At 37.9% G+C, this 14,281-nt stretch overlaps 1 protein-coding gene and 2 long non-coding RNA genes across 3 annotated transcripts in view; 2 read left to right on the top strand and 1 right to left on the bottom strand.

The window, feature by feature from the left end:
- The window catches only part of LOC123873984, a 26,951-nt gene extending 20,163 nt beyond the window's left edge, over window positions 1–6,788 (top strand). The window contains exon 3 of the long non-coding RNA XR_006797814.1: window positions 6,383–6,788. This is a non-coding gene — a long non-coding RNA (uncharacterized LOC123873984). The remainder of the gene's footprint in view (window positions 1–6,382) is intronic.
- LOC123873985 lies at window positions 168–3,529 on the top strand. Its single transcript, XR_006797815.1, has 3 exons — window positions 168–177; window positions 3,330–3,334; window positions 3,393–3,529. It is a non-coding gene; the product is annotated as an uncharacterized LOC123873985 (long non-coding RNA).
- Window positions 3,563–11,916, bottom strand: LOC123873969. Its single transcript, XM_045919090.1, has 3 exons — window positions 11,906–11,916; window positions 9,725–9,727; window positions 3,563–6,297 (listed from the first exon to the last, which is right to left on the bottom strand). The coding sequence occupies exon 3, from the start codon at window positions 6,278–6,280 to the stop codon at window positions 4,037–4,039; it is 2,244 nt and encodes a 747-aa protein (XP_045775046.1). The 5' UTR covers window positions 6,281–6,297; window positions 9,725–9,727; window positions 11,906–11,916; the 3' UTR covers window positions 3,563–4,036.
- Window positions 11,917–14,281: the final 2,365 nt, after the last annotated feature.

A 14,281-nucleotide genomic window follows, 5' to 3' on the forward strand; every position in this document is an offset into this window, starting at 1 on the left:
ATCGCGCTGTCTAATTAAGTACCGGAGTATCTAAAGTACAATATGTTACAAAGTTGTAAGAGCTCTTCTTAAAAGTTCAAGCAAATATAAAACTTACTGCTACAGTTTTATGAGTCAAATTGGAGTGCAAGCGTTTCGCATATGTAATGGAATTGTTATGTATGTAATGACAGGAGTGTACGTATAATGATCTCAGAGTTTTTTGCTAACAAAGTTTCTTTGAGTGTTGGAGCAAGTTTCGCCTAACAACAAGATCTTGACATCGCGTCGCTCAAAACAAAATTTTTACATGATTTTACTACTTAAAGAGAATAGGTACTTACCTACAAAGTACCTACCTCATATTCATCACGATCAATAATGAAGGACGAATTTCCAATTTTTGAGCTACGTATTTGAACTTCTTGAAAGAGCCGCGTTGTCACTTATCATCTAGTGTCGTGTGTAACCAAGCCTGTAGCCAGACATTGTAGAGACAATCCCCAATCGACCTTTATACAGAAAAACGTGTCTCCATTGTCCGCTAACTAGCTGCTATTCGCGGATGCGAGCTGGTTAGGCGGCTGGTCATGTGACTCTAGGCGAGTAGGTAGCTATAGTACGCGACAGGTTGAGATGGCAATCGACGTATGAGGCGGGGGGACGCCCCGCCACGTCACCCGTGTTGGGGGATGTATGCGGGGCGTCCCTATTCCAGTTGCCATCTCAACCTGTCACGCATTTAGTCAAACTTGACTGATGATCTCATTACTTTTTAATTGAGTTACACAAAAATCCGTCAAGTGCGAGTCCGTATGGATATCCGTATGGATTTAGATACGTTTTTATAATCTATATCCATTATCCATCCCTATTTTCCAGGATACAAGCTGGTTCTGTACCAACGCGGTTGGATCGTGAAAAAGTACCTAAAAAACTAACAAAAAAAAAACAAAATTAGTAATCAGTAATCAGAAGTGGGATTGTCTTAGTCCCTAAAAATGGAAGTACATATTATTATTACATATATTGTATGTACTTACAAATAGTTTCGAATGCCATCCAAAATAGTAATTTGTTCCCTTTTAACCTACCCCTCCATTAAATCTGCTTATTATTATTAACTACAGATTTCATGCACGACAAATTATAATCAATCACAAAAACCCTCGAACAAAATGAATCATGAGATCGCAACAAAAACACTATTTATGCAATTCAGTAGTGACTTGCATTACAATCATTGTAATCGAAATGAAATCCGAAACCCGGCAAATGCAGTTACCGATGCAAATGCGCTTGACAACACCATTATTACTGCAAGCGATAATAAACTGTATACAGAACTAATAAAAGTTACATTTGACTGGAATTTAACTGTTGCTGAAAGTATCGCTGCAAACTGTACGCCAACTTGTATATCAAGTGGCTAAAATGTATTCGAATCTAACCTTTATTTTGATGTCAATAAGAACGTTGGTCCTTGCTTGGTTTTTTGGGTGCACGCTAACCAAGGTGACCCGACTGCCGACGGCATACGACAGGACTTGTTCACAATTAAATGAATAATGGACTCTAGTTTTAACTTGATGTAAACAATGTTTCATGGAAGTTTTATTTTCATTCATCTGAGGTATTTGAACAGGCCATTGTTTTATTCGTCACATAAAAAGCTATTGTTACTAGGTAGGCCCGCCGATTCTTCTTTTATCTACAAAGTATTAATGTCCCTAAGAATAACAATTAATCAAATTATAAATCTATTAAGATGGTCGATGGCCGTAACTTAATTATTAATTCTAGCTTTATCAAAATATTTGCAGCTCAGACTGGCATAATTTAAATTGCAGTGCCCAAAGCTAATTAATTGCTGGTTATAGTGGGTTGTTAATTTTATAGAGCCAGTTAATAAATTCATCATCAACATTATCATCTCAACCAATCCCAATTTTGAGTTATGAGTAAAGTTTTTTTTTGTCTTTTAACTTCTGTCAATTAAATTCAATTCTGTCATCTGTACGTAACATAATAATTAATTCCGTCCCAAAACAAAATGAATGAGTTCCGAGCATATTAATTACACGATGGAATATAAATGTGGTCTCACAAAAACTTTGATATGAAGCAAGTTTTTTGCAATCACTCCTTACGTAGGAGCGGTGACAGACAGACATGACTTATTTATTATGTGTTATTATTACCTACCGTGATTGTTTTACGATCTAATAAAGGCTAGGTCGTACAAGCCACGTCTAAACTAAGGCTGAGATCTATAGACCGTACGTTGTTTTATTAGTCCTTAGCGTGTCCGGTATTCAAATAGGATCTGTGGATACCATCCTCATCATCGTCTACCGATGTATACATTTTCAGGCCGGACTCTATCTCTTGCAAGGACTTCCACACGCCACGGTTTACGTCACTTGAATTCAGCGGCGAATTTCATACTAAGGATCAATGAAAACTGAAAAGGAGACAGTGAGAGTACCCATACTCATCACTAACGAGATGTGTGGACCCTGGTGGACCCTGTGGACCCTGTAGATCTTGTAGTGGATGCTGCCGACCGAGCATCACCATATATACCTGCTGTACGAAGATTATCACTAACCATCGTTGATGACGAAGATGGGAGCTATCTAGAAGACTTTTTCATCCAGATAATCATAACATAACTCAGTTTCCTCTCTTTTAATTTGGTCAGAGTTCGAGAAAGATTATCTTCTTGTACACGAATACTAAAAAAACCTTGTAATCTACGTTAAAACATGCCACGGCCTGATTTATTAAGAATCTCCTGACGGCGGGATTTGCCTCGTCTCGGGCTTACTTGTCGACTGTCTGCTTTATTACTAGCAGAGGCATTACACTGTCTCTTTAGACGTTTTGAAATATTAGTTTTTTAATTTATCTTGCCGAAACTTCTTTAATATAAACGAGACAAAATAACATCGGAGACTTTTGAATTGTTGATTTTTGAGTTGTTATGTACTGTTGGTAAAGCAAACTAGAAACATAAGTTACATAAGGACGACTGTCCAGAGCTGGTAGAGAAAGTAGAAGTCCTTTTTGGTTGTGGAATGGTTTAATTAGGTACTGATTTACATGAAAATTACATATTATAATTAGAGATACGTCCGTTTCGCACCGATGCTAGGTAACGAAGGCTTCGAGTCTAGTCTGCATTCTGTATATGGTGTTATTTGACTCTCTCGGCACGTTTCGCTGATGATGGAAGTCGTCCAGCGTAACACCTCCCCCATTGGATGCGCAATTATTCGGTGATGGTGAAAGTGAAGCCGAATATTGCAGCATACTGGTAGTATTAAAGAAGTTCTTGATTCGTGGAGTAATGGTTGAGTTGCTCTCTCTGAGGGTTTCATCTATCTTCTGTAACAGCATGATTTTAGTAGTGTTCCCCGGATAAGTTGGTTCTTCAGTCAGTGATATCTTCTGCTCGCATAATTTTGAAGAATTGACCTTCGGGCATTCAGCCTCTATGTAAATGAAAGCCTTAGAATTGGTTGATATAAGGATGTGCAAGCGGTACTACTCGTATAGTATTACGTTATTTGAAATAAGCTAAACTGATAAGATACGCTAAATGTAGAATGAAGTAATAGTCTTTCTACTAACAGTCAAATAGTCGAAGTAAGCTATAGTTATAACTCGGGATTTCTTGCATATTTCATCGAGAAATTTACAAAAACTCGAGCATTGAGCATATAGCTAAAATTGTTCATTAGTCTTATTAGTCACTCTGTGACATAAGTAAGAACTTTACTGATTTTATCTGATTTACTGGAATGGTAGTAGCATCTAGTTCTTAAATTTAGGAAATCTTTTTAAAACAGGTAAAAGTATCGAGGACAAAGTTATAAAAGTTATAAATGGTATAAAATAGATTTCTAATTAAAAAGCATTAATTGAATGAAATAGTATACTTATAGTGTAGTCCTATCAGTAGGATGAAATCCGATCGTGGGAATGTCGCGAGGACTTGGAAGTTAGATTAGATACCTAACTGCTAAATTAAAATGTAATATGAAAATCCATTTTATTTGAGCTTTTTAAATCGGGATTTTGGAAAGGGTTTTTTCCGGTTTTTTCTCGAAGTATATATGTATATAGCTTGGTTGTGAGTGATTGAACTTTGGATAGGAATTTCGGGATTTTTGGGTAAGTTAGTGCAAGTGGTGTCAGTATGAGATGAATTTCTGACCATGGATTTTGAACATTTTACAGATTTTGAATTTTCAGAGCGATTAACGCGTACTGGTATAGTTTCTTTCAACTGATCGTCTGCAGTAGGCTTTACTTTCTTAACAACCGTAAAATCGTATTCTGCTAATTTTAAGTTCCACCGCGTAATACGGGGACTCGTGTCTTTTAAATTCGATAAATCAGGAAAATCGGAAATGATTTTGAACTTTCTGTTAAAAAGATATGGCCTAAAGTACTTGGTGGCCCAGACTACTGCGAGAAAGTCTTTTTCTGTTTTGGAATATTTAATCTCGCTATCATTTAAGGTACGGGATGCATATGCAATAGGTACATCGGTGCCAATATGGCCTTGGGATAGTACTGCATTTAAAGTCATATCAGAGGCAAAGGTTGTCAAGTTAAATTCCTGTTTAAAATCGGGGTAAGCTAAAACTGGGATACTTTTTACAAGAATTTTACAATTTTCGAAAGAATTAATGAAATCTGAATCATGATTAAGTTTTGCTCCTTTCTTCAAGCAAGATGTTAGAGGCTTGGTCGTCTTTGCAAAGTCTGGTATAAATCTTCTGTAAAAGCCAAGGATACTTAAAAATTCTTTAATTTCTTTGCGACTGTTAGGTAATGGAAAATTTAAAACATGTGAAATATAATCTGGGTTCGCTTGTATGCCATGCGGAGAATAGATATGGCACAGAGGCGTTTCGTGTTTAAAGAATTCCGATTTATCTATTTTAATTTTAAAATTCGAACTCCTTAATCTTTCTAAAATAGCACGTAAATTCACTAAATGTTCCTGTAATGATGTAGAGAAAACTAAAATTTTACCTAAGTAAGCTATGGAATTTGGCAGGCTTTGAAGATTATTGTCAGTAAAATTTTGAAAAGTCTCATTATTTAAATTAAGATTTAGGGTAGTAAAGTACAAGCACCTTCCTAATTTGTCTAAAACGTCGGTTAAATTTGAGATTGGATACGAATTTTCCATCGTAGAGAAGTTAAATTGTCGGAATTCATGACTTAAATTTTCATTTTCTAAATAAAATACATCGGAATATTCTTTGGCTAAATTAATTAGATTAGTAGCCTCTTCTACATTTAACTGATCTATGGGCAAACGTGATAATACGAACTCGTAATTCTGCTTATCGTCAGCAGCGGTGTCAATTTCATTTTCACACCGGGTCGACATATTTTCTTGGGAATTATAATATTGGTCAGATTTATAGTAATTAACAGGAATTTTGGTTTCTAGAATTTCCAGTTGATTTAATTCCACCTGTGGGCAATTTTGTGGAATAGGGTGAGGTTGGCATGGGATATAATTACTTGATGGGTATTGAGGTTCTGAAGGAATGTGTTTTTGGGGCATTGAGTATCTTCGTGACCTAGAAGGGAATTTTGTGTCACTGAAATAATTTCGCTGTGAATAAAAAGAATAAGGTCTACGAGTATGCTTATGATAATTTTGGAAAAACTTAGTTCTATTCTGCAGATGTATTATATTTAATTCTTCTTTGGCAAATTCGAGAGCAGTTTGTAATGTGGGGGGTCTCATACACCTTACTCTTGACCCTAAAGGTTCTCTTAAACCTTTTAAGAAGGTTTTAAGTGCTAATTTTTGGTAAAGCGTTCTTTTTACATCGACAGTAGTTTTGACAGTATCGTGTAGCTCTACGTACGTAATAAGTGTGCAGAGTAAATTTTGAACCTTTTCGTAAAAGATTTGAACTGTATCAGGACCTTGAATTAAATATGATAAGTCTGTAAGTAAAGCTATTTCGTCACGGTAATCGGAAAAACTGTTAATTAATGTAGCTTTAATTTTATTCCAGTCATCGGAAATTCCGTTGGCTGATATGGTTCTTGCTGCAGATCCAGTAATTTTATTAAGAATACCACTAATCAAGGAAAGGTTTGAAAGGTCATACTCTTGAGCGGGATTTAAAAATGAGCGTACTAATTGGTCAGCTAAATTTATAAATCTAGTTAGTGTGTGAGAACTTCCATCAAAATTCGGTAAAAACTTAAGGGACTTATTTATTCTATCTAACAGTTCTACTTGACTAAGTTCCGGCATTTTTTTTTTTAATATAACTAAGTAAAAACTATCTATCGAATAATTAATTAACAAAAACTCATTAAATTAAAATAGTATCTGTAATTAAACTACGCGGGTGAGCAAAAATCGTAATATATTATAGTACCCTGCGCAAAAGTTAATATAACAACCAATAAAAAGGATTTCATGTACTTACAAAACCCAAGTCGCTGGCGAGCTTCGATCCATCGATTTCCAGTATGACTCGAAGTCTTCAGCGGCAGCTCCTATGACAGTAGCTCCTGGTAGGTTCTCTAGTCCTGACAAGGAAGTTGAAGGCGTTGACCTGATTTTTAGGGGATGCACCACGACGACCTTGAACATCCAGGACTATCCTTTAAGACTGCGCCAGTTACATAAGGACGACTGTCCAGAGCTGGTAGAGAAAGTAGAAGTCCTTTTTGGTTGTGGAATGGTTTAATTAGGTACTGATTTACATGAAAATTACATATTATAATTAGAGATACGTCCGTTTCGCACCGATGCTAGGTAACGAAGGCTTCGAGTCTAGTCTGCATTCTGTATATGGTGTTATTTGACTCTCTCGGCACGTTTCGCTGATGATGGAAGTCGTCCAGCGTAACACATAGTGTTGCTTTGTTCCAAACCAGACTAGATATAACTTTGAAAACTATTTGCCTATTATCTAGTCTATATCTATACCTAGTCTGGTATGGGTCTAGTCTAGTCTGGTATGGGTAATCGTGGTGATCGACTTTCGAGTTCCAAATTTCAGAGAGCAAAGAGATGAAATCCTAAATATCGAACGGGTAACTTTGGTATAACTGGTAATGTGTGGCACAGCTTTGAAAAAATAATAGTTTTCTTTCTTTCTGACAATCCTTCTTTCAGAAAGGAGCTCACCGATTCTTTTCTAAGGAAAAGCCTCCTTTGCATGACGCGAAATGAGGGAGAGTTATTGCTAACAAGTGTAAATAAAAAATGTATAACACCCCCGACAAGTGAAGGTTACATTAACTAGAAAAGAGCTGATAACTTTCAAACGGCTGAACCGATTTTCTTGGATTATAGCTAAGAAGTAAGAACACTCTTGATCAAGCCACCTTTCAAACAACAAAAAAACTGAATTAAAATCGGTTCATTAGTTTAGGAGCTACGATGCCACAGACAGATACACAGATACACACGTCAAACTTATAACACCCCTCTTTTTGGGTCGGGAGTTAAAAAACGGAACATCCGTTATCCGTTGAAACCTATACTTATTGTCAAGTTTCTAGATCAAGCTGTTTCTATTTTATATACATAGACCTACATTTACATAAAAGAATTTGTCTGTCTGTCCAGTCAAAATCTCTGTATTTAGCTTTATCTCGATCGCTAATTGAATTGCAAATCTCTGTTATCGATAGCGGAACTTGTTATGTGTCAACAACAATAATTGTCATTGTATTTGATAACTCTATTATTCCGCCATTTTTGTGCAAGGTCATGTAGAATGATAAATCGCAGTGATTTGTTTTTATTTCGTGCCTACTCCGAGCAAAACCTTAGGTAGGTAGGTACCTAGCTGAGTAAAGACTAAAGATAATCCTTTCTTAATTACCGAAAGAACCTACATTTGCATAAAAGTAGATTATGCGCGCGACTTCGTCCGCGTGGACGTGGATATTCAAATATTCAAATTCGAATTCCATATTCGAATATTCAAAAATCCTTTCTTAGCGTATGTACCTTCGTCATAATTATAGCTATTTGCATGCCTTCAATACTAACTAATGTCCGTTGATAGACCAATCAGTCACCTTTTCCTCTTAAGTAAGTAGGTACCTAAGTATCGTGGACGTATAATTAATACTCGTAAGTAAGTATAATATTTAGATTTAGACTTAGACTATAAAAATACAGCTTGAGATTTTTACTCAGCAGTTTGACCCGAATACCGAAGACTTCTAGACGCTGATGTTCTTCAATCAGTTTTCTTTAATAAAATATTATAGAAGTGTTTGTACTTAAGTACTTAGGTACCAAAATAGTTAAAAGTAAAACTAGGGCGGCTTCTATCTACTTTTTATGAAGAAATTAAAATATACTTACCTACCTAAACTCAAACAGATTTCTTCGCAATGTTTCCAATTGAACAAATCTATCTGCAAAATTGGTAATAGGTACCAATTTATTTTGTCTCAAACGGATTTTTCGGAACCGATTGCTCGGATTCAAACGTGAGACCTCTTTATGATAATATTTCACTCGTTCCGCCACAACAGCATCACGTCTCTAGCTCGTAAAAACAACTATACAGCCCAACACTAATCCGTATGGCTTACCATTTGCCGAGAGATGTTCCCATGCCTGCTTATGACCCGGATCCAAACGCGTGATAATTGATGGCACACTACGAACAGTGTGAACAGCTGAGATGAACATAATATTTGATGGTTCGAATTACATCTCGCCACGTGTGAGCCTGCTCACTAGTGGCACAGTGGTTAAGGCGTCAGTCCTGTTACTCAGGGGGGTTGGAGGTTTGACTCCGGACACGCACCTCTAACACAGAGTACACCGTATAAAGGTGACATGTTGACAACCCTATCAGAATGAACATTTTTAGGAAGCCTCCCCACTGAAAGGATGACTCATGAGTTATGTCACATAATATTATTGTGCCTCTAATTGGAGTTAGGTGTGCGTTCTACACTTTTAATCAGTAACGGTGAAGGCACAGATTGTGAGGTGTAGGCTGTATACCTATGAGTTCTCCATAATGTTGTCAAAGTCGTGTGAAGCCTCAACCGTTTTCATTCTGAGAGGAGATCCGTACTCGGTAGTGAACCAGCGAAGGGTTGATCATCATGATAATGATGGTGAACAAATAAATCTCTTTAAAAATCCGATAGGCATAATTTTCTTAATAGGTAGATACCTAAGTAGGTTTACGAGAGCTTACAAAAACTCTAGGTAGGTACTAGTTACTCATCTACTCTCCTAATACCTAAGGTATGTACTTACATATTTTTTTGATCTCCGTAATCCTATAAACTTATTATAATACGAAAGGAACTAGCATTACCTCGCAGCAAAAAACCGTAGCAAATTCGACGAAAAGGTTAAAAGTGTAACAAAAAGTGGGTGAAAAAATCGAAAAAAAAAAAAACAAGAAATTCGCGATTGTCCGAATGTGCCTTTATGTTCGTCACGGACCAAAACCCGGCGTCGACCTGTCTAGCAACACCGCTGTGCGAGCGAGACAACATACACATTGATATACGAGGGAAGAGGACAGAAATATATGCCTTTTAAATAAAACTCTGCTAAGTCATACATGGTAAATTTTGAGTTTTTGACACCTTGACAGACTTGAAAACTCTATATTGATGTCTTGAAACTATATTTCTATTGTTTTTAGGTTTTAAGATAAGCAATGGCTGTATAATATTTTTATTTATTTATTAGTGCAACTCTCTGTGAGATGTTGGCTGACTGGCATACTGTAGAACTCAAACCACTGACTCTAGTAACTGGATTGTACATGTGGTAGGATGTTTCTCACTTTAGCGTGACCCCCACAAAAAGGGATTCGATTTAATGATGTAACCATAAATTCACGGTTTTCGGATTTATTCCTTTACTTCTGCTATAAGACCTACCTACCTGCCAAATTTCATGATTCTAGAATCTAGATTCACGGGAAGTACCCTATAGGTTTTCATGACAGACACGACGGACGAACGGACGGAGAGACAGACATACAGACAGACAGACAGACAAATAGACCGACAGACAGACTACAAAGTGATCCTATAAGGGCTCCGTTTTTCATTTTGAGGTACGGAACGCTAAAAATAATGAAAATACCGGCTCGGCTAGTAATTTGTAATGTTAAGTACATTAAATTGAAAAAAAAAAAAACAATTTTTAAGATAAGTAATCTAAACCATAATTTGCAGCATAACCAAGTAATATGAGGAACAACCAACTCTATTTATGTACTATTTCGTGATTTGTATAATTTCACTGAGAAATTCAAGAAATTCATTTTCACATCATTCTCCTTATACACGCAAATATTTATTATTTAGACTTAGCTAGTTTTAGCTAACGGAGAGCATTACCTAGCTGCTCAGAGAAATAACGGCGTAACATCCTGCGCACTATACATCTCGCTCTTATGTTAGCGACGAGAAAAGGATGCAAGATTTCTAGGTCACATTGTCCTTCGAACGATTGTGGAGCCATTTCAGTTAACAACAACAATAACTCATTAACTAAGTACTTGTAAATGTAGGTGTAATAAAATTAGTTGTGACGTCAGCGATCTCAGATACCTATGTATTGTACTATTTTGTTCTGTGGATATGTTTGCGTGGAAAAATTAATGAGTAGATAAGTTCCTAATCGTAGTCGGTCTGTTTGTTTTTGCGTTGATATAACAGCACTGAAGTACCAAAACCTCCTACTAATTATCTAGTTTAGCAAACAATAAACTTACATACATAGTACATAACTATACATATATACATATATATGCAAAGGTAGGTACCTCGAAAAACTTACACTCCTAGTCCTTTTCTTCGGCAGTCATGTAAAACGAATCCTTATCAGCTAGACCACATCTTCAATAGGTCTTAGTAATCAGGTGTGCGTCTTACTTTATTTCTTTGATCTTCAGCTATTCGATTCGATATTTCAGTGCCCCAAAAACCCATCTACTACTAAGTACTTCCAAGTGCGCCCGCTTCCGTCTTAGATTGCATCATCACTTACCATCAAGTGACATCACAATGAAGGGCTAACATATATTTAAAAAAAAGTACTACATTACTAGATAAGTATGTACCTAGCTCCCAGCATCCACACATCTTGTGGAATAAACAGGAAGGTTCCAGAAGCAATTTTTTTTCTAAGGTTTTTCTAAGGCAATATAAAAGAAATACGTTAGGATCGTATAAAAACATCAATGGCCACCTGTTCTCGTCCTTCGCCAGCACCTCATCCCTTGAGCTGTGCCCTTGTATAGCTAGTAACGCACTCACTTGTGAGAAAATATGCCACCGCACCTACGCGGGTTAGCAGGTACTATATAGGGCTGTCACTTCTGCTGCCTTGTATACCAAATTCCTCCTTCACCTGTCTGCTATCGTACTGCAAGGCATCGTCCAGATCTGCACCCCTACGTAAGCGAAATTCCAAGGACACGTATTTTGCATTCTCATCCTGATTAGAATAGCTAGGATATGAAACGCCCTTCCAGCTTCAGTTTCCCTCTCTAATTTTAATATGGGAATCTTCAAGTGAGAGTGAATAGACATCTTCTAGGCAAGCGCGCTTCATCTTAGGCTGCATCATCACTTGCCAGTCGGTTTGATTGCAGCCCACACTATATATAACACTATATATATAAAGTATATTATTTACTTACTTACTTTTATTTTTTTACTATCATCGTAGAGAGGTGAGGTGAGTAAAGTACATTTTTTGTAAAGTGGCAGCCCTGACTGATTTCGGGATTTTCAATTGCTCATACGATTTGGACATACCTTAGGAACGTGAAGGGTGCCATGGGACCCTATTTGTAATCCTCCGCTGTCCGCCTGTCCGTCCGTCTGTCAGCGGAGTGTATCTCATGAACCGTAAACATACATACTATCCTACTCTGCGGTAGGTAATAGATAGAGAGTTGAAATTTTCGCAGCGTGTATTGCCGCTATAACAACAAAAAAGTTCATAATCTTGTAGCCAGGTACGATAGTACGGAACCCTTTGTGTGCGAGTCCTACTCGTACTTAACCAGTTCTATGTATAGGAAACCAATAGGTAACAGAAGAAGCGATCGTCAAGTGTGATTCGAATACTTTTTGTGGATGTCATATTATTATTTCGCGCCTTCGCTCGCGATGGTATCAAGAAACAAATTGTTATTTTTTGTGGCCATTTTCCGCGGCGGCCTGTCTGTGATCGTAAAAACACCATGAGATGACCTTGTGTTCACGTTTTTATAAATCATGGCAGATACGGTAGGTAAGATGCCTATTTCGTATTTTTTGTTTGTTATTTTCTTATCTCGAATATTTTATGAGCTTGAAAATATATATGACTACTCACTAATTTTAACAAAAAAGATGATGTCAGCCGATCTGTAATTAAGTACTCAATAACAATAAAATCTCTACCTTGTAAAAACTCTGAGTAGGTGCTTATCAAATTAAATAATTGAGTGTTATGGTTGACACTAGTGCGCGACAGCTTGAGATGGCAACCGGGGCGGGGACACTTCGCGCTAACCCGCTGCGGGTGAGCGCGGGTGACGTGTGGGTATGCGGTGTGCCCCCGTCTCATACCCCGATTGTCATTTCAACCTGTCGCGTAATACATAGTAGGCAGGTCCTTTTTCTTAGTCCTTTGGTAGGTAGGTATATCGATATTGGTAGGTCCCACAGAATTAGGAATAATATACTTACTTAAGGCACTTATTGTTAGGATTTCTGGGGTAGGTTCCCAACAACTCGTTGGGAATTCATCGATTTTTTAGGGTTCCGTACCTAGGTATTTTGTTGAAGCGGCAATAGAAATACACATTCGGTGAAAATTTCAACTCTCTAGCTAACTATTACGGTTCACGAGATACAGCCCACTGACAGACAGGCGGACAGACGGATGAACAGCGGAGGCTTAATAATAGGGTTCCGTTGGCACCCATCGGGTACGGAACCCTGGCAAGTGTCCTCAGGGTTTTCTCGCTGTTTACACTATAATGCTTACTCATGCATTCACTCCGACGTTTCGTGGCTGAAATTGCCGCGTTTCTTGTTCGTTTACCGTTAGCGGTTAAACTGACGACACAGTTAACGTTACGTAACACAGTAAGCGGGGATGGTACTGAATCACAGTTCACTACAGTTAGGGAACTTCTAACAAAACGTCTAATATTAGCCCTAAGGTAGCCCGATAAGGTGGTAACTAGCCACGGCCGAAGCCTCCCACCAGACCAGAGAAATTATAAAATTCCAAACCCCTGCCGGGAATCGAACCCGGGACCTCCCACTAATAGGACCACGGAGCTTACCGCTGCGCCAGGGAGGCCGACAAGAGGAATGATTATGTTATTGCAATTGCTCACAATCTATCTATCTTATCTATCTATCCCCGACACATATCTATGCCCCCGACCCAGAAAGAGGGGTGTTAGTAGTTTGACGTCCCGTATCTGTGTATCTGTCTGTGGGTGGTCTGTGGCATCGTAGCTCCTAAACGAATGAACCGATTTTAATTTAGTTTTTTTTTGTTTTGAAAGGTGACTTGATCTAGAGTGTTCTTAGCTATAATCCAAGAAAATCGGTTCAGCCGTTTGAAAGTTATCAGCTCTTTTCTAGTTTTCTTACAGAGGTTTTTGTGTCGGGGGTTTTTTTTTAAATTTCGAGTTATCTACGTGCATACAGCGATATGACAGTGCTCTCGGGCGAGTAAAATATGAGTGAACATGTCCACTCCGCGCGAGCTGGCAGCGACGCTCCGGACCCGCCATAGAATAACTGGATGCAGACGGTTAACCGAGCGACCGCTCGCCGTCACAGCTCGGCATAGTTCTAATATTATTTTGGAATAATACCACACTACATACACCACTAAACACAAAGTGAAGTGTAAAGTGATTCAAGAAAGAATCGGTCCCGACATTTATCGGCGACGAATCAAACACTTCACAAGGTTGCGCACCTACTTTACACCTGCAGTTTATTAGGGTTTTTTTGGTTAGTTGGAGCTCCGCGAACCGCGGATGAAACAGACGGTATGTAAATTATGGTAGATTTCTACCTATTGGCCTGCCCTACGAACACGATGCGGGAAGTTGCACATGCCAACGTCACAACACAAACTGAATAGCTTAACTATTTGGAGTGTTGCATTTGTATTTTACAGTACCCACACTGTGTATGAATTGTTTATGGGTGTGCTGTTCTGTAATATAAATAATGTTTTGCCTCGAACATAGATTTTTCTTGCTCTCTTTCCTACAAA

The sequence above is a fragment of the Maniola jurtina genome, chromosome 17 (genome assembly GCF_905333055.1).
Source record: "Maniola jurtina chromosome 17, ilManJurt1.1, whole genome shotgun sequence".
Classification (NCBI taxonomy): domain Eukaryota; kingdom Metazoa; phylum Arthropoda; class Insecta; order Lepidoptera; family Nymphalidae; genus Maniola; species Maniola jurtina.